The 20,875-nt window shown below is 45.6% G+C and overlaps 1 protein-coding gene across 5 annotated transcripts in view; it reads right to left on the minus strand.

The window, feature by feature from the left end:
- The window catches only part of LOC307176444 (ATP-binding cassette sub-family C member 4), a 214,113-nt gene that overhangs the window by 120,209 nt on the left and 73,029 nt on the right, over window positions 1-20,875 (minus strand). For all 5 annotated transcript variants that reach the window (XM_079902549.1, XM_079902547.1, XM_079902550.1 and 2 more), the window contains exons 5-11: window positions 20,309-20,398; window positions 19,608-19,771; window positions 18,117-18,242; window positions 16,133-16,382; window positions 9,639-9,740; window positions 5,968-6,057; window positions 4,581-4,772 (exon numbers count right to left, since the gene is read on the minus strand). In XM_079902549.1, the coding sequence (XP_079758675.1) occupies window positions 4,581-4,772; window positions 5,968-6,057; window positions 9,639-9,740; window positions 16,133-16,382; window positions 18,117-18,242; window positions 19,608-19,771; window positions 20,309-20,398 (1,014 nt within the window). The remainder of the gene's footprint in view (window positions 1-4,580; window positions 4,773-5,967; window positions 6,058-9,638; window positions 9,741-16,132; window positions 16,383-18,116; window positions 18,243-19,607; window positions 19,772-20,308; window positions 20,399-20,875) is intronic.

Consider the following 20,875-nt stretch of genomic DNA (forward strand, 5'->3'; position numbering starts at 1 on the left):
CAACAGTGAGAGGCCCGCGAACCGCAAAAAAACCACATAAAATGTGTTCTCCTCTTATCATGCTAACCTTCTAGCATCAGTTCTTTATACAAGTATTTGATCAACAGCAATGGGTATATTTTATAGTGACTAAATTGTAACGTTAAACGTTAAAAAAACCTCTCAGGGCTTTTCATTTTTTTTCATTCTGTAGTTTTTCACAGCATTTATGCAGTTGACTATTTTGACACACATTTATTGAGGATTAACTATATACCAGGCAGTGTTCTGGGCACAAGGAATTCATCCAAGAGGAAACAAAGTCCCTAGAGTTTCTTTCCGTGATGGGAGATGGAAAATTAACATGAGTGCAAGTACTAAGGACTAGAAGAAAAAGGAAGCCGGCTTAGGGGGATAGGGAGTAGAGGAGGGAAAGTGAGTCACTACTGGGGTCGACAAGGGCTCAGTTCAGAGGGGGTTTGAGTAGATCTGTTGGAGGGTGAAGCAGGCTTAGATTTAGATTATCATCTTACAGATTATAATTATATATATCTATATAATTATCATCTGACAGATCCTGGCATAGACAAGCAGAGTTTGCAGAGAGTTTGTTTTCTACTAAACCCCTCAGGCATCAACCTAGGATACACAGACTACCTTTCTACAAATGAAGCCCTCATTTCCTGGTCTCTACTTCAGCAAATCTGGGGAGAGAACCAGTGGCACACTGGGATCTCCATGATAAACCAGTCCTTTGAAATCCCTAAGTCTCATTTTCAACTTCTACAGAAATGTGCTGCAGAAACAATCACTACACTCAAGGATCCTGTGAGAATCAAAACAAGTGTACAAACACCCTCCATAGACGGAATAAGGACGTGAAGGGACTGTGACTTGCTATTGGTGATTGAGGCCTATTTTCTCATCAAACCAACAGTGAAAACCCACGCAGTGTGAATCACGACACGCAAAGCACATGACCACAAGGAAAAGAAAGAGACCATCCCCATCATAACCCTCCCTGACGGCCACAAAGACACACAGGCACACGCAGGTGCCCTGTACACTCAAAGCTTAAATGCGGAGCATCAGATGAAAAGCAGCAATTGCTCTGTCATGAAAATTCATCATTTTTTCACCTTAATTCTTTACTACCATCGCTTGCTTTGGGTTTTCCTGAGATACAATAAGCCGTTTTAAGATACGTTCCCAGCCTTCCACACACACACACACACACACACACACACACAGTTTACTTGGCCTCTGCTTCACTGATGACAGTCCTTGCAAACTGTTCTGCTTAGCTTTTACGCCTCCATTTTATGCTGTTTTGGTTTCCTTCTCACAACAGCACCACACTGTAGTGCGGCAGCCCGAACCATGTTTTAGAAAAGGCACTTAGATCCACTCGAGCACAGTCAGGGCGTAAGAAACAGGCTCTCTCTGCAAGTCTGGTAGGAGGACTTCCAGTGTGCTGTTAGCTCTGCAGTCTATTTAAGGACCAGCACGAATGGGAAAACTTTTTAGACGATTTGAAGCAAAATCCAAGTCAGGCTGATTTCCCAGCCACCATTTTCTGATTAGGTTAAAGGGGAAAAGCCTGAGTTCATCATATAGTACAATTCCTCCCACTGACAGGAAGGTATTCTTCTTCACCAATTTTCAATGAAAAGCAGACACACAAACTACGGGAAAACTAGGAAATGGCGACGCTGGTTTGATGTCATCTGTCCAGAAGCACATCAAGGGCCCTTTAGGGATGCTGGAGACTTCGTGTACAAACATGGAACAGACTGTTAAAATATTTAACGGGGACCTGACGTGAGCCCCTGGCAGAGGAGGGCTGGGTTCCAGAGTCAAACAGCGTAAAACTGCCTTTCATCACAGCTTTAAATCCATTTGGCCGATAGCACTATGATTTCCATTTTAAAGACGATGAAACTGAGGCCAGGTGCGGTTCAGAAAAGCAGCTGAAATCACATGATTTTTTCCCTACTAAACAGAGAAACTGAAACTCATTCCCTGAACCTTCTATCTCCTAAGCCTTGCAGTTTAAACACGATCCCTACAGCAGGCCAAACATTAGGTGGTTCCCTACATTGTGCTGTATAACTCCCTATAGGGTCACTTTGAATATGGCATCAGCTTAATTCGACGTTGCCAAATGTGATTACTTTATATTTTAACTACAGATACGTTTTCGGCTCAGTGAAGTTAAACACGTACTTCAATTAGATCTAGTATAAAGCATCTAGTTATTAAGATATGTAATAAAAGAAATGCTGCTTTTTCCTATTTTATGGGAACCACCCATAAAAAGAAATCTTTATTATTTTTGTTTCTATGTATGTATTTACTGAAAACCTGGCAGGTTTGCATTTTACAAACATTGCCTTTCTCTTTACAACAAACCCACACCTCCCCCTCATTTTATAGAAAGGAAACAGAGAAACACCTGAAATTACTACTCAGGACCATTTCTCTCCAAAGACCACACTTTTTTTTCCTACTACACACGTAGTCTCTGTATCTACAGGTCAAAATAATTCCACGACACCAATATTACCTGTAACGGTCTTATGACCATTCATTGACACATAGATTCCATTTGAGAGCAGCAGCAAAACCTCTTGGAAACCCTCTGACCCAACGCCCTCATTTTGCTGCAGAAACGTCAGAGGCCCAGGCAGGAAACAGGACGTGTCCAAAGTGACAGCAGGCAAGTGACGAAGCCGGGGCCAGGACTCTGCTCTCCGCTCCTTCTCCACCCTGGGCCTCCCTTCCTGCCAAGGAGGGAATGGGCACGAGGGGCCCCAATTCTATGTCCCGACCACGCAGCACAACAGGAGAGCAGTATGTATTTATAAACCTCACGTCACGTACAGAAGAATCGCTGTGCAGCCCAGTCCTGCAGGGGCCCCTTCCCACCAGGGTCTGTGCCGCAGGGACACCCGAGGGTGGGTGAAGCCCCAGAACACGGCCCGAGTTACTGGTCCCATCACCCCACGGGGCTGGGGCAAAGCACTGACCCCCTTGGGTCTTAAACCTGAGCTGCAAATGTAGAGGTGAGGCATTCCATCTCTCAAGCCTCAGTTTTACTAACTATAAAATGAGGACGGTAACATCAAAGAGCCTTGTAAACGATTAATAACTCATACACCTTGTCATGTGTGCTTGCACGTGAGTGACAAACAGAAAAATGACTTCCACGTGGACTCTGAATAAATGAGAGCTATTTTTCTTACTGTTTTACATTTGCATTTCCCCTTTTCGTATATCATTTTTTTAAAATTCTACCTCATTACTGTCAACTTTACTTCACTTCTGTAAACGAAATATCTCCCATTAACCATAACTCACGAGAAGGAAACAGAAGCCCATTAAACAAGCAAACAATTGTGTTGTGCCCAGAACATCATCAAATGCTACTCATCTAACACAGTCTATGATGTTCAAGCCATTGTTCAAGCGGAGTAACTATTTCCACACAGGCCTTTAACACCACACCATTGAAACCCTGTCCCAGCCTTTTCCTCACAGTATAAAAGAACAGTAGGAAGCTCAGACTGCTCTGACCCAGACCCCGGGGGGAGGGGGGAGGGGGGAAGAGCTCTTTAACGCCATTATTCAGATTTTTATAACCAAAGAGAATAACACAGTATTTATCAGTATTTACATTTTTTCTTTTGTTTCACTAAATTATATTATCCTACAAGCTAAGTTCAGTTTGCATAACTGATTCACTAATTTCATTTAAATCCCCAGGTACAGAGAAATGTTTCATTTTCCATTTTCTATGAAATTCAATGTCATTTCTGAAAACAATCTCTTCCCCAATGAAAACAGGCCGTATTAAGAAGAAATGTTAAAGCATTACTTTTTCTTTAAATAATAAATTACAAGTCAAAAGTGAAGCGGAGAGGGAAACCTAGAGAATGAAAGGGACCGAGGAGGCATCAACCAAGTGCAAGGCGCAGACCTTACGTGGAGCCCGACTCAAGCCAATGGTTAAAGAAATTTCCCACTGAGATGATTAACAACATGCAAACACGGACTCGAAGGTTGATGATATTCAGGAATTTTGGTTACTTTTCAGGTGCAATAACGTGGCGACTTTTTCCCAGAGGCTTTCCTATCTTTTAGAGAAAACTAGCGAAATGTTTACAGATGAACTAATCTGAGGCCTAGGATCTGCTTCAGAATAATCTGGGGTGGGAGTGGGGCCAGCAGTGGGCAGGGGTAGAGATGCAGCAAGACTGGCCACGAGCCAATCCTGGCTGAAGCTGGGGGTGGGTAACTGAGAGTTCATTAAACTGTGCTCTCTATTTTCACAAATTTTTGTAATTGTGCATTAAAAAAAGAAGGTAAAAGTAAATGAAACTTCACAAAGTGAAACAGTCCCCTCCCCCAAAAAGGCATTCTGTGAGCGTCGTTACCACATCAGAATTCAAACGGTAGCATACGTGTGTACATGTTCATCCAGAAGACCAGCTTAAAAGCATTAAACAACATTAAAAGGTCTTTCAACAAACCTTGTAGTTTAAACCAACACTATCATCATTTGAAATTCCAGTATATATAACTCAAAAGTCATGACTCACCTTTTTCAAAGCACAAGCCTTTATTACTTTTTCATATCGTTCTTTTTCATATTTCTTCCCAAATAGAATATTACTCCTCAGAGTTCCTGAAAACACCCAGGGCTGCTGAGAAACATACGCGATCCTCCCGTGCACGCTGACCAGCCCCTGGCTCGGGGGCAGCTCCCCCAGCACAGCACTCAACAGTGACGACTGAAACAGATGGCAACACACACGCGTGAACAGGCAGCACTCAGGACGGACACGCCCCGCAGAACAACTGTCCCCACCCTGGGCGCTTGATAAACGATAGAACCCTTTCCTTTAAAAGAGGATAAAGTACAGCTGTGGCAGTTGAGACAAAAAAATTGAAAATAACACTACTGGTCAATGTACACTATTGATTGATAAGGAATATTAATATAATACTATGACAATCTAAACTGCCCAAGAGTTTCCCGCAACTGAAATGCTCTACTCAGCAAAGACTAAGTTAGAATGTTTAACATCCTTAACTAGCAGAGCAGCCCAGCAGAACGTGTAGTTTCATGTATCTGATGTTTAGTGCAGTTGTTCCTGCATCCGGGTATCCTTTACTTGACAAACACTTGTTCTTAAATAAAGCTTTCTATGAATAATATACCGAAAGATGATTATTTTTTAAAATACTCTGAAGTGAGTCGTGTCCAAAGAGCAAAACTCCATCATAACTTAAATCATCACCCCCTCGTGTACATATCCCACGTTTAGGTTCCTGTATTTTGTTGTTTCAGACCAAGTGCACGTGCACATGTCCTTCAAATCTTTAACAACACACAGAGGTGGCGCGTCTGTGTCCACAGCATCACAGCGCTCACCACACTGGGCTGAAATGATCTGCCTGCGTATCTGTCTCGCCCCAGAACCCGGCTGCCTCTGGAGGGCAGAGGCGTCTGCGGCTTGCTCACGTCTGTATCTTCAGCTCCAGCACATGGTTGCACACTCATTACACGTGCACTGACGGGACCAACTCAAGTCCCATGAGGAAATGCTCAGAGCTTCCCGGAAGAGCCATTACAACCTCCAGACCTCCTGGAGGGCCCACTGTGACAGAAAGAAGTCCCCACGGTCTCAGTCTGTCCTGAACAGCTGTCACATAAATCATTTCCTTCACTGAGACGTCCAAAGTCCCGACAAGCAGTTCCCAACTGTGTAACGGGAAGCACCAGGAAGGAAAACAAAATGGGCATTTATGCACGTTTATTTGGACATGCAACCTTCTTGCAAAACTAATGTTCCATGCAACAGAGAAATGCTGTTTGAGATACATCCAATTCAAACTGTGTTACCTACAGCTCTGGGCTCGACTCTGAGAATTTCACAGGGGCTGTGGCATTGCATCAAGCTGCCGAAAGGCATCGTAACTTACCTTTCCTGCTCCCACGGGTCCGACCACAGCTAACAGCTCACCGGGTCTGACAGTAAAGGAAAGGCCTCGTAGAGTTGGGGTTTCTGATGCCTGTAAATTTAAGTTTACAAATTTAAGTTTACGGTTCATTTCAATAAAATAAAAAAGCGAACTTCAGAAAGTAGAGAAAATAACGTAAGTCACTGATATGCTAATATAACCCACATTTTCATCCTTCCTGTTTTAAGATAGTGAGTCCTGGGGGCCTCTTCATCAAAAAACACCTTTGAAACAGCTTTAGTTGCCTTTAGGAAGCCTACTTCTTTTGCCAGATTTTCATACGGACAGAGCTCTAGACACCCACAGAATTTAAGTAGTTGCAATGACACGGCCCGTCCTCGAAATGCAAACTCCACGATGCACACTAGCTTATTAATATAATATAATTAATAGAATATCCAGTATGGGAGGTTTTTAATCATTTGTAAGTTTTCATTAGAGCCACTGGTGTTGTTTACTTCACTCCCTTCCACAGGGTGGCAGTGTAAGTACATATCATGGCTGGTCCTCTACTAAGAATTTGACATCACCTATCTCTTTATTTTCACTTGATAAAGAATGAATCTCAGTAATGGTCAGCAAGCAACGGGGCGCTTTATATGATAAAGTTGCTCTTGATAAATAAAGTCACATAAATGGCAGTCAAGGCTCCAATGTCACCAGAGATTCAATTTAACACTAACAACCAAAAAAAGGGGGGGATGGGGGTGGCGGGGGGATTATGTATAACATAGTAGGTTAGAGTGATCAAGCCTCAGTTTTGTACCCCTTACATGCATTACCTATTCTGGGTAAATAGGGACAACAAAGTACTTCTACCCTAAAAAAAAAAAAACAAACCACGGAGGTACATGTCACAGCAAACGGTCTAACACAAAGGAGACGGATAAAGTACTCATCGTGCCAATCACAGGTCATGTTCTTGAACAAACTGTAAATTCTATCATAAAGAGACTTAGGGGTATGTGTATTTCTTTACATATACTAAGTGTTTAAAAAAAATCTTAACTGCTAATGTTAAAAAAAAAAAAAAAGTGGTTACGTATGATTAAGTAAAATGCCCAAAAGACTAATAAAAGCACAGGGTCTGGATAAGAAGTCTGGATAATGTTCTAAATGGAAAATTTCTCTGGAAAGAACTGAACTGATTATAGATACAGGCAGCTACTGAAAAAATAATTATTTTTAATCATCAAAATAACTAGCCCCATATTTTAACACGAGACATCTTCTTAAAGCTACTCCACTCCTTTCTTTTTGATTAACACCTGCATTCTTATTTTGCTACTTTTCACTCAGTTGCGACTGCACGATAAGGAGCCACCTACAAACACAGCTTCCTGCTGCAGCCCTGCAGTTTGTCGGGGCAAAACACATGGACCTCCCTCCCTGTTCAGGCTTGAAGCTCTTCATCACCAAAACACTAGCCCCAGATGTTACAGGAATTACAAATCTATCGATAAATAGGAAGCTAGACTTTAATACATGAGAAACATTTAAGCTTCTCCACTTCTTCTCTGACACTTAGGGTTCTTATTTTACCACTTTTCACTCAGTTAAGACGCCAAAATAGTGGGCCACTTACAAACATCAGCTCCCTGTCACCACACCTCACAGTCCGTCAGGACCAGACACTGAGTTCCCTCCCTGTTCAGGCTTCAGGATCGGGCACTGCTCTGCCGTGACCAGAAGGGGGCAGCACTCGACAGCCCATGGTACTGAGGTCTGTCCTCTCCTGGTTATCCAGGCTCAGGGCATGCGGATTACACAGGATCATCAGCTGAGCCCCACTCAGCTGCCACACACAGTTTGAAATCCCTGTCCCTTGGAGGCTCCCACAGGACCATTTATTTTAAACCTTAAAGACTGAGACCAAGTCCCATCATTTCATGAATGAGACCTGCGTCCCTGAAACCTTCTGCCCCCTGCCCAAGGGGCTGTATAGCGGAGCAGCTTAGAAAGCCCATGTCTATCTCCAGCCTCCCAACCCAGCAGGGGATTCATTCAGACTCCGCTTCTCTCCAAAAATCCCCAAGGTCTGTGCCACTCCCCCATCCCCGAGGGATGTTTCACCCATGACCTAACCTGAGAGGCCCTAATTACTAATGACCCAGCCCAGGGCACAGCCTTCCATAGGCAAGGCCAGGACAACAGAATAGGGTGTTCTGTACTACACTGCAAGTTACACAGAAGTCTGAGAGCACGTTATCACGTTCTTGCAAGAACAACAAAACAGCTCATTTTATAATGCCGCGTAGTTTGGTATAAGAGATTTTGTTAATGTTTCATACAAAGTATGTGTTACCATTCACAAAGAGTTGCCATCGTAATGGAATTCTAATGGTGCTTTTCATAAATGCTTCGAGTGTATTATGATGAGAAATACCAAGCAGGAGGTAAATCTACACTATTAAGGTAGGAGAAACCATCAGGTCAGATACGGTACCTTGTTAGAGTTTCCATGTGCGAAAGCTAAGGGGGTATATTTTTGTTTACTTGGGAACATACTACTGTTTTGTCGGTGGGGAAGCAGGTACTGAATCAGAAGTAGGTGAACAGGATGCAAGTGGCACCACACTTGGTGTGACAGGCGTGAACACACACGAGGAGTCTGCACAGTCCGGACACTTGCACTGTGGTCTCCACTCCCACCAGCAGTCGAGCTCCTGGGCTCTGCACCGGATGGTGGACCCTCTGGTAGAGGCACCACCTCGTTTGAGTCCTTCCAGCTCTGGGGGTGGGAGCGGCTTCCCACCACTGCTAATCACTGCTAATCTCATTTTGCCCTTTCTGCTTTTTTCTTCCCCCGTCTTTCATGCTCTGCGTAAGTATTCCCCACATGGAATGCCCTCTCCTGCGGTATGGGTTCTGTTTCACTGAGTGATCCACAGAGGACCACTGAACCGGGGAGGCAGGAATGTTTCAGTCGTCAGAAAAGGGGGCTGCACTAGGTGCGCAGTTTTGAGAGCCGACCCTGCTCTTTTTCCTGTTTGCCTGAACGTCATAAATAAACCAAGTGTTCGGAACTGCCAGTTCTCCCTGTCAGCTTGCCACACAGTGCAAGCCTTCAACTGGGAATCACGGGTGCTCACTATGCCCTCCTGCTGTCGCCTCCCCGTCCCTGGCTGCCACCAAAGTAGCCAGAACCATTGAGAAGCTTAGGATGGGGGAGCCCCACCCTGCCCCAAAGCAAAGTCCTAAATCATGGCCTCAGTATGTAATAAGATGATCTGAGAACATCAAGGCAAAAAAGGTACACTGATTCCCCAAAGCCTCTGGTCTGTAACAACTGGTTGTATATTTGTTAGTTAACTCATTCCATACTGCAGCTTTTTTTCTCCACAATCAATATAAATTCTAACATTACAAACATATGGACTTTAAGGTCAAAATGTGCTAATACTTTGAAAGCTCTCTTGAAAACGAGAGCGGGAGCAACATGTCAAATGTCTTAGGCTGATTTTACACTTAATCTCCAGTAGTTGCAAACCAATTCCTGATTTTGAGAATTTTTATAACATACTTTCAGTAAATTAGCAGGTCACATTTTGCACCAGGCGTAAAACCTCAAAGTTCTCCGATAAATCTGCTGTCCTTTAGCAGTCACAATCTTGGTACACAGGCTGTGTTACCTTATCCCAAGAAGCAGTGAAATCTTGCACGTCCACTATCATTTTACCATCTGATGGCAGCTGAGGGTTGCACTGTGTTATCTCATCAAGTAACAGAAAGTTCTACAGAAAAAGGAAAAACACAGATTGTTTAAACTCCAGGAGAAAAGCATAAACAACAATAACTGCTTTCTTGGAATTTGCAGTAAAAAACTTTACACAGCCTACATATCATTTTGCCAACTGTACTTAACGTGTAGGTTCACATCAGAACAGACTACGTAATATGCGGAATATTATATACTATTACAACAATATACAATAAAGTCTACAGATAGTGTACGGTATAGTATGATATATATTACATATATGACAAATAAAGAGTTCCTGGCCCTGAGGCTGTCTTTGTAACTTTCTCAACAAGTGTACTGGTTCCACCCTAAGGAGAAACTGTGGCCGCAAACTCCAACACATTTAAAAGCTTGATATTTCCATTGTTTTACTTTTGTGTTACTAACAATAAACAAAAGAGTTGTAGGGAATTATTCCGTAAACATTTACTGAATCCCGCCATGTGCCAAGCACCATACAACACTGCTAGGAACACGGAGAGGAAGGCCATTCCCAGGCCTGCAGGTATCAGGTGGCACTGGACAGGCTGGGAACACAAGACCTAGGAAAACCCTGGCTCTGCCTGTTTTGGGTCGCGACCTTTCCCTGGGCACTTAAGTACACTCTGCTTTACTCCTCATGCACGTTAAATCAATCACTGCTTGTCATTAACTATCACTCAAATCATTGCTCTAAAAATGAAATGCTCTTATTAAGTTTCTGTCTCTTAAAAAATAGTTTGCAAGCATCTATTCACACTCTTCTCCTTAGTCAACGCCCTCTCTCCTCGACAGCAGGAATGGCCACATCCTCCACTGCTTGCTATTTTCACACCCCTTAGCAGCTATTCAATGCAATTCAGTTGAATAAAACCAAGTCCTGCGAACCACTACTGAACTAACATAATCATATACAGGAAAACTCCCTCTTGCCCTGCAAATGCTGCACATAATTCAACAAGAAACAAACCCCAGGTTTCAGCTGGCGCCTGGCAGCCTGGAAGGAGGCCCTCTCTCTCCAGCCTCCCGAGCAGATGGGTGTAGCCGCGTGACTACATCCAGGCCGGTGGAAAGGGACAACGTCCGGGACCTTCATCCGCCCCACGGCCTGGGCCTCGGAGGTTACCAGCTGGGTCAAGGCCACATGCAGAGGAGTAACAAGAGAGAAGTCTGGGTCCCTAACACCCTGGAGGATCATACTAGCCATGGAACTTGTTATGGGGTGAACTGTATCCCCACAGAAAAGCTATGTTGAAGTCCTAACCACAGTTACCTCAAAACGTGACTTTATTTGGAAATAGGGTTGCTGCAGATGCAATAAATTCAGGTGAGATCACACTGGACGAGGGTGGGCCCTCAATGCAATATGATTGGTGTCCTTATCAGAAGAGAGACGCAGAGACACACACAAGCAGAAAACAGCCATGTGACAATGGACACGGAGGCTGGAGTGATGGCTGTTAGGAGCCAAGGTACACCAAGGTTTGTCTCCAGCCACCAATAGCTAGAAGAGACAAGAAAGGATTCCCCCTTATAGAATTCAGAGGAATTGTGACCCTGCTGACACCTTGAAACTGAACATGAGGACTTACCTGGTGCTGCAGTAGTTAAGAATCCGCCTGCCAATGCAAGGGACGCGGGTTCGAGCCCCAGTCCGGGACGATCCCACATGCCGCGGAGCAACTAAGCCCATGCGCCACAACTACTGAGCCTGCGCTTAAGAGCCCGTGTGCCACAACTACTGAAGCCCCCGTGCCTAGAGCCCATGCTCCGCAACATGAGACGCCACCACAGTGAGAAGCCCACGCACCACAACTAGAGAAAGCCCAGGGGCACCAACAAGACCCAACGCAGCCAAAAATAAATAAATATATAAATAAATTTATTTAAAAAACAAACAAACAAAAAAAACCTGCTTCTGTGAAGGAAAAGGAAGACGAGATCCTTGCATTTCTCTCAAAGACAAGCTGGCAGGAGACTCTATCCTTTCGTTCCCACCCCCTCTCATCCAGGCTCACTGAGAACCGGAACACTGGGCACGGCCGCTCCTACCCGCCCCGAGCCCGTGTCCAGCAGGAGGTAGGATGGACAGTGGTCTGAGGACTCCTCTGCAGGTTTTCAACCACTGCAGCCTGAGTTCTCTCTCCACACCACCTCTCCCATCGTCAGCCAGGTACCAGCTCTCGCCTGTTCTGCCACAGTTCATCCCTCTCCCAATTCTCCTTTCCTCTTGAAACAACATAATTTCAGAATCTCTTCTATTAACCATTTCAAATACTGATATGCCTTTTCTTTTGCTGGTTCCTTCCCCAGGCCTCCCCAGCACCACCGACCCTCGCCCAACACCACTCCCTCCTGATCTCCTTACAACACCTCTGAGAGTGTCCAGCACGCTTCAACCCCTCCAGTGAGCCATCAGCACCTATGTCCACATCCCCAAGTGGCCTCTGCCTGGACACCCTGAGTACCGACGCCACCCATCCTTCTGGGCCATCTCAAATGCTAATCCTCCTGGGAACCAGCTCAGGAGGATCCAGGCTGGCACTGACCTCCCGACCTCTGAATCCTCATAGGGATATAAAGTCATAAAGAGGGGAGACACTGGGTGATTCCTGCACTTACACAGTCCCAACTCCATCTGAGACCAAGCCTTGCACAGAGTTGGCCCATCATGGGTATCAGGCTAAGGGAAGGAACAGACTACATGGCTGTTCAAATCAGTCCAACCGGTGACTGCGTGGCTACAGCCTTACATAGTCTGAGCTAACAGAGCAACGAGCAAAAGGTTATACGTGTATGTTATACATCTTGTCTAAACAGAAATTCCAATTTTACCTTAAGCGTGTTACCAAGATAAAAAACCTCAATATTCAGGGCTTCCCTGGTGGCGCAGAGGTTGAGAGTCCGTCTGCCGATGCAGGGAACACGGGTTCGTGCCCCGGTCCGGGAAGATCACACATGCCGCAGAGCGGCTGGGCCCCGTGAGCCATGGCCGCTGAGCCTGCGCGTCCGGAGCCTGTGCTCCGCAGCGGGAGAGGCCATAACAGTGAGAGACCCGCGTACCGCCAAAAAGTAAAAAATAAAAACCTCAATATTCAGTGTATGTATGGTAGAACAGAAATTCCCCACTTTCAAAAAAAAAAGAAAAAGTAAGCCTTAAATGAGGAATTAAATCTATTGAGCGCTTGTCTACAAATAATAGGTCTGCTAAGGCAAAGAAGTTACAATCTTCCAGGGGTTAAATGAGACTCCATTCAACACATGACCAGCTTGTAAAGTTGCAAGAAGTGCTGATTGCATTTTTCCCCAGGACTCAGGCTGATGAAAAAGGTGAAATTAAACTGCCATTAGAGCCATGAAGTGCAGACCCAGAACACATCATGAGGGAAAGTATCAACGTCAGAACTGCAGCCAAAAAGACTGACTTCCCAGGAGCTGGTAGGGGAAAACCTAAGCAGCTTTGTGAACAATATAACCTCAGAGACACATTTTACTGGATGTAAAAGTCACTGAAGACTTTTAGTGCGTTTAAGTTAAGACAAGATATTTTTAATCCTATTGCAGTAGCTCAATGCCAAGACCTTCAGTCCCCTTTCATTACTAAGAGAAAAATAAGGGGACCATCGCACCACCTCCAAGGTAGCCAGGGGTGGTGGATTTTCTTCCTAGGACCCCCAAACATGACCTGAGTGGAAATCTTGGAAGATGGCCCATCCAGTCTCCTGAGTCCCAGGCTGCAGAAGGCAGTGGGGCAGCAGGGCTTAAACCACACTCTGTTCTAAACTCTACGTGCCCACCACGCCTCCAGCCCATCTATGGTCAAACCTCACCTAGTTTTCTTCCATTCTTGCTGCTGTCCTCATCTTCTAATTAGGCATTAACACATCTAACTGAGAAGCAGGAAAAGGAAGAACAAAAATTCTTGCTCTTCTCCTCCCCTTAGTATTCCAGGTGACTTTGCAGCCCCAAAACTGAAAGCAGCCCACAATCCATCTCTCCTGTTAAGGGGCTTAGAATACTCCTGGGGAGTCACAACACGACCACCCCACTTGACATGATGCTGGGCCGTGCAGGGCTGGCCGTGCACACAAATGGAAGCGCTAGATTGGCGCGAACGAAAGTGCTGGGAGAGGGACATGGGGCTGCTGGAGGCTCAGCAGCATTTGCTTAAATCAAGGACTGATAAGAAGGCAACCCAGGAGGCCCAAAAAGTGAGGCAAAACCAGGGATGAATGTGACAGGTCACACAGACAACCCGTCTTCCCCCCTCCCCCAGCAGAGTGGAGGGTCGTGCGCTGTGAAACAGAGCTGCCAATGGAGCGTAGAGTTTAAAATTTTGATTCTGCAAGTAACATGGAAACTTTGAAGGTCTTCGGACTAAGACCAGATGATGAAAACAACACTTAAATAGAAATTCCACATGCTAGAAGGTACTAAGAAGGCAATGTAACAATGGTTTAAAAAACCAGGCTTGGGCTTCCCTGGTGGCGCAGTGGTTGGGAGTCCATCTGCCGATGCAGAGGATGCAGGTTCGGGCCCCGGTTTGGGAGGATACCACATGCCGCAGAGCGGCTGGGCCCGTGAGTCATGGCCGCTGAGCCTGCGCGTCCCGAACCTGTGCTCCGCAGCGGGAGAGGCCGCAGCAGTGAGAGGCCCGCGTACCGCAAAAACAACAACAACAAAAAAAAGGCTTTGGGCAGGATCCTACTTGTCATTTACTAGCTATGTAAGGATAGGTGAGCTATTTCACCTGTTATAGGAACCTGTTTCCTTATCTGTAAGGTGGGGACACTAATGCTTATCCCATTCAGTTGCTATCAGGATTAAATGGGATGACATGCAAAGGCTTCAGGAGCGCGCGGACCACACAGCAACCGCGGCAGCACCGATTGAAGACAGCAGCTGCGGCAGCAGCAATAACAAAACCACAGCAGCACAACACACGTGTGAAGCCTCCATCTGGACAGCTTACTGTGTCACTAAGAGCGTCACTGCAGTTCAAGGATATCCCTAAATGTCCTCTTTCGAGATGTGAAAGCTTCATAAAAGAAATTTTATTGAACTGCATGGACCATCCCTTAACAGTGTCACTAGAAGCCCCCATCAAAAAGAATGATTAGGGCTTCCCTGGTGGCGCAGAGGTTAAGAATCCGCCTGCCAATGCAGGGGACACAGGTTTGAGCCCTGGTCCTGGAAGATCCCACGTGCCGCGGAGCAACTAAGCCCATGCGCCACAACTACTGAAGCCCGCGCACCTAGAGCCCATGCTCCGCAACAAGAGAAGCCACCGCATTGAGCAGCCCGCGCACCGCAACGAAGAGCAGCCCCTGCTAGCCACAACTAGAGAAAGACCACGCGCAGGAACGAAGACCCAACGCAGCCCAAAATAAATAAATAAATACATAAAATTAAAGAAAAAAAAAAGAAAAGAAAGAATGAAATTCAGGGGAACAGAACTGACCCCATATAACCGATCTGTTTTATGGGCAATAGCTTTTTATATTATAGAAACTTCATCATAACCTTTTATGACGGCTGAATGATCAAATAAAAATCACAGCCAAAGCTATCTAACTTCACAAGAGATCTATTACTGGCCATCCATCACTATCGAGAAGTAGGAACAAAACAAATTAGATGTGTTGTAAAGCCCAGACACTCAAGCTCACGCCCAGGCCGGCTCACAAAGCCAATTTATCTTCATTTTACACCAATTAATAAACACACAACTCCTTAAGTATTTACAGGTTCTTATCTTGGTGATGTAAATTATTCACCCCTGGCAATTTACAGACAGATTAAAAAGAGAGAGAGAGACTGTGGGTATGGTAGGAATCACAAGTTTGAAGGGAAGAGGGCAGCTAGAGATAGGATTACACGTAAGTGACAAGAGAACAGGGACTAAAAGGTAGATCGAAAAGGCATACTCAGAAATCAACAAGCAAACCATCTACGGAGGAAAGAACCCATTTTTAAACACAGAGAATGAAGTGAGACTGAGGCCATGCTTCCTACCCAAGGAACAGAGACCTCTCAGCATGTTCATTCCCTCCCGGCCCAGAGAGGAATCCTATTCACCCCAGGACTAGTCAGTGGAGTTAGCATAGGAGATGAGATCTGTTTGCTTCTCCTACTTTCAGACAACTTAATCGTCTTGCAGTCATTACTCGACAAGAGCCCTGTACCGCTGGTACTTATACTACTGCCCATAGATGAGCAGGCTCTTAAGATATTTATAACGCACCCTATGTCAGAAGACGGGAGTACTAAAGACTTTCTGGAACAACCACCAGCTTAGGCAGTGAGAGTTAGATCTCACCTAACCGGCACACAGTGACACCAAATAAAAGGAGGCATTTTAGGTAAAATCCACCTACAAGTGAATAAAGTTATTTGTCAGCAAACCTTGATTCTTCGGATGCTGACGACCGCCTCTGACACCTTCTCGACGGCCGAGGGGAAGAAGAGGGTGACTGTCAACCGCACAGCCCCATACAGTGTCACCGCCACAAACACACGGCTCGCCGTGATCACATTGCCAAGCAGCACATACGTGGTGAAGGTGACAAAAACAATGATTTTGCTTGCAACAAAAAACGATGCCAAATTCATTCCTCTAAGGTAGGAACTTCTCAGAATCTTGGAAATTTCCTTCCTGGAAAAGAGCGGGAAATAGATTTTAAAAGAAGCATCAACATCCAAGACATGAATTCAAGTGCCCTGTGTGAGTGGCCTCTTCCTAGGGAGTGGACACAGATGAAGATAAACCATCCCTCACATCACGGAGACACTACACAGTGCACACCCGGGGCCTGCCCGACACAAAGACCACACACTCCATCACCACTTCACTCTTCCAACTAAACAGAGGCTTAGTGTCTCATTTTAAACATTCTGGGTCAATCAGCCTGGGTTTGAACATTCAGTCAACATCCATTCATAACCAGAAGTCCTGTGCCGGGCTCCTCACTGATGACAGAAAGACACAGCCCATCCCCTCCAGGAGTTGACAAACTCATAAAAGAATAGAGAAAACAACCCCAAAATTATGAGACACCAAGACATTAGACAGAGGCGCCAGCACGGCCCCCGCGGGAGCGCAGAGCAGAGGCGTGTAACTCAGAGCAATAGAGGCCGGGCAAGTCACACGCACGTGGACCCTGAGAAGATGAGCTGGAGTCAGTCGGGCTTGGCGGAGGCCAGAGAAGAAGTAAGATGAGTGTATTCCCAGCAGAGGGAGGGGCACCCACAAAGGTACAAAGTGAGAGCTGACACGGTACTGCCAGAGAATTCTAAGTACCCTGGGCTGGAGTATAAGCACTCATCAGATATTTAAGTCAAAGATGGAAAAAAACTCTACAAACAAAGCAAAGCAAAAAATATATTTATGGCTTTGTTTGGAATGAATAATACTGACTCATAAAGTTTGGCCCAATATAAGTACCCAACCTTTATATAATCTCCCCATTTGTGCTACATTAACATAAATTATACTTTTAGTTTAAATATCGTTTTAGACGTCAACATCTTAAATCATTGTTTATTTGGAATCTGTGCTATTAAGAAATACTTGCGGGCTTCCCTGGTGGCGCACTGGTTAAGAATCCGTCTGCAGGGCTTCCCTGGTGGTGCAGTGGTTGAGAGTCCGTCCGCCTGCTGATGCAGGGGACACGGGTTCATGCCCCGGTCCGGGAGGATCCCACACGCCGCGGAGCAGCTGGGCCCATGAGCCATGGCCGCTGAGCCTGCCCGTCCGGAGCCTGTGCTCCACAACGGGAGAGGCCACAACAGTGAGAGGCCCACGTACCGCAAAAAAAAAAAAAAAAAAAAAAAAGAATCCGCCTGCCAATGCAGGGAACATGGGTTCGAGCCCTGGTCCCGGAAGATCCCACATGCCGCGGAGGAACTAAGCCCGTGTGTCACAACTGCTGAGCCCACGTGCCACAATTCCTGAAGCCTGCTCACCGAGAGCCCGTGCTCCGCAACAAGAGAAGCCACGGCAATGAGAAGCCCGCCCTGAAGAGTAGCCCCCGCTGGCTGCAACCAGAGAAAGCCCACGTGCAGCAACAAAGACCCAATGCAGCCAAAAAAAAAAATGAATGAATGAATGAATGAGTAAATAAATATTTTTTTTAAAGACAGAAATGCTTGGAATTTAATTTCTGTATAAGTAAGAGGCATATATTTTTTTTCCTTTAAGAAGATGGTAAATGGAGGAGCAGGTTAAAATGACGTCTCCACTGTTCTACTCAACCCCACTGCCTCATGTTGGGGGTGGAGTGGATAGTAGTTAAGTTCATCTTAATGTGAAAACTTGGTAAGACTTCTAAACCATTCAGTAAATATGAGATAAATTATGAAAATATGCTGTATATATACAAACACTTACCTTCTCAAACTGGTAATAAGGTCTGCAAAGGACTTTTCCCAGCCATACATTTTTATTATTCTGATGCCAGTTATCACTTCATTCATGGTCCTGATCCTGGTGTCTGTGAAAGCTGCAGTCTTACTCCTAAGGGACAGATGTGAGAGATGAGCCTTAGTGACCACAGCCCAACTTTCCTTATCAGCAGCAACAGTGGCACAGCCAGAGACCAGGGATCAAATGATTCCCTACAGCTCTTTTGCGCAGACAGGCAGGTCCTACTCAAAGTAGAAATGGAGAAGACTTCAATTAGGAAGCCAACCATTCAGCCCAATTCAAGAAGTAACTTGGAGAACTTGCAGTATCCGCTAATGAAGACCCAGAATTAATCAGATACAAACCATCTGCCCAAGGATGTCACGGTCAGGTAGGGGAGGCAGAAAGACAGCCGACTCTAACAGGAAGACAGTGGCTGTGCTGTAATAAAATAGGAGTAAAGTGCTGGGGAGCAGAAAAGATGGGGCTGTAAATTCTACTGGGAAAGGAGAACAAGACGGCCTTCAGAGACCCGGTAGCATCGGAACAGGGCCTCAAAGGATAAGGAACATCTCTCCAAAGCAAAAAGAGGAAACGAAATTCCAAGTAGAGAAAAAAAAAAATACCACACGAGGCTTCCCTGGTGGCGCAGTGGTTGGGAGTCCGCCTGCTGATGCAGGGGACGCGGGTTCGTGCCCCAGTCCGGGAGGATCCCACATGCCGCGGAGCGGCTGGGCCCGTGAGCCATGGCCGCTGAGCCTGCGCGTCTGGAGCCTGTGCTCCGCAACGGGAGAGGCCACAACAGTGAGAGGCCCGCGTATCGCCAAAAAAAAAAAAAAAAACACGGAAACATACACACACACACACAAGAACTCAATGAGCTTCAAACAGCACAACATCTCCATCACCTGACAACCTGCACAATGACCAACCACCAACCCTCTGGGACCTGCTTCACGTCTAACTAGGCAGCGTGAGGCTCTTCGTCACCAGCCACTTTTCTATCACACAGGCTGCTAGGAATGCGGGGCTTTATACAGACATACTTAAGATCGATCTTGCCCTCGGGCTTAATGGAAACATTGAATTAAAAACAAGATGCAAACATATACACACCTGAAAATGGCTCTAACAAACAAGCATAACAAAAATAGATGCATATGGAATTGAGCCTGTAAGATCATTACTATTTAATAATGCTTAAATAACACTGTTCAATGTACATTCCGCTTAAGGACACGCTACTTGCTCAGGTACGGTGCCGGGAGGAGCCAGCGAATGCTGTCACCTTTCCCGCCTCAGGATCAAACCTCAGCTTAAGGCTGGAGCATCTACTGGCTAAGCCTAAAGGGTCTACAACACATGCAAAGAGACCAAAGAAGGCATTTTTGTTTTGTTTTTGAACAAAAGCATCAAGCAGATGGTGGATGTTACCAGTTGCATATTAACACTTTTTTACACCAGTGTTTCTCTTACCGGAGTGATGAAAACAACTTCCCAATGCAGCTTTGCAAAGGCAGAAGAATAATTAGAACCGCCATCCCAGCAAGACATGATATTCCTATTTCCATCCAGAGCAGGATGGTCACTATGATAGCCTGCAGTGGCCCTGCCCACAGAAAGTGCAAGAATATCGTTACCTTAAAAGAAGAAAAACAAAGCCTTCTTAGGAATGTATAAAAACCAGACCAGTGAGGACACAATTTAGAAACAATCTTCTGTCAAAGAACAGACAGGAACCTAAACAGAAATGATCACAGTGGGTTTTAAACCTGCTAAAGCAGAAATCAAGTATCCACCCCAGGTGATGCTCAGGGACGTCCAGGGAGAGGAGGACCGGCAGTGCCAGGAAGAGTTCAGTTTTGTCCATCCCACAAATGAGCTCAGGGCTTCCTCACAGTCCGCCCCTGTCAGGCAGGGCCACTCCAGGAGCACCCTTAGAGACGCTAACCACGCTGGGCAAGAACACTGCTGCCGATTTATTATTAGAAAAATTAAATTCTCATCTAAAGGACAATACACATTGTTACATCTCATAGGCACGCAGAAGAAATGAGAGTTGAATAAAGAGAACTCTTTGTCTTACGTCTTCAAAAGAATCCTGGCCACCTGGCATCCCCAAAAGCTAAACACAGTAAGGACAGGGAATGGAAAAGGATCCCCCAGGGACAGCTTACCTGATCAAACCTGTTCACATCGTTGGACAGCAGGTTGACTATCTGGCCTGTGGTGGTCTTCCCCATGGCCAAGTTACTCAGGCAAAGTGCCTGAAACAAGAGAGGGTAACAGAGAGTTGGATCCCTGCGGTGATACCAAGTCACTCTTAGAACATAACAAAACAGAGCATGTTTTCATGGGGTCTTGAGTGGCGTCAGGACGAGCAGCGTGACCCCTGACAGCAGGGCTCTAGGAACCCATGTTTACCCTTTGACTCCTCAACGTGGCGACAGCCATGCCCACAAGGACAGCAAACAGAGGCCGACGCAAAATCTCCCACCCTTTTTTTTTTTTTTGATGAATCTGGACGTGCCCCAAATATAAAGGGATGTAGGTTCATACTCAGAAGCCAACTAAAGGAATTTTAGGCCGTATTAGATGAAGGCAGGGAAGCTGCCTGCAATCAATCATTGATTTTGTGTGTGACGTCATTTCCACACTGTATTCTCAGTTTCCTCGTTCTCTGAATGGAAATAACTCTTCACCGAGCATAAGATCATAGGGGACGTATGAGAGGTGAATGGCAG

Source organism: Stenella coeruleoalba (genome assembly GCF_951394435.1).
Source record: "Stenella coeruleoalba genome assembly, chromosome: 18".
In the NCBI taxonomy this organism is placed as follows: domain Eukaryota; kingdom Metazoa; phylum Chordata; class Mammalia; order Artiodactyla; family Delphinidae; genus Stenella; species Stenella coeruleoalba.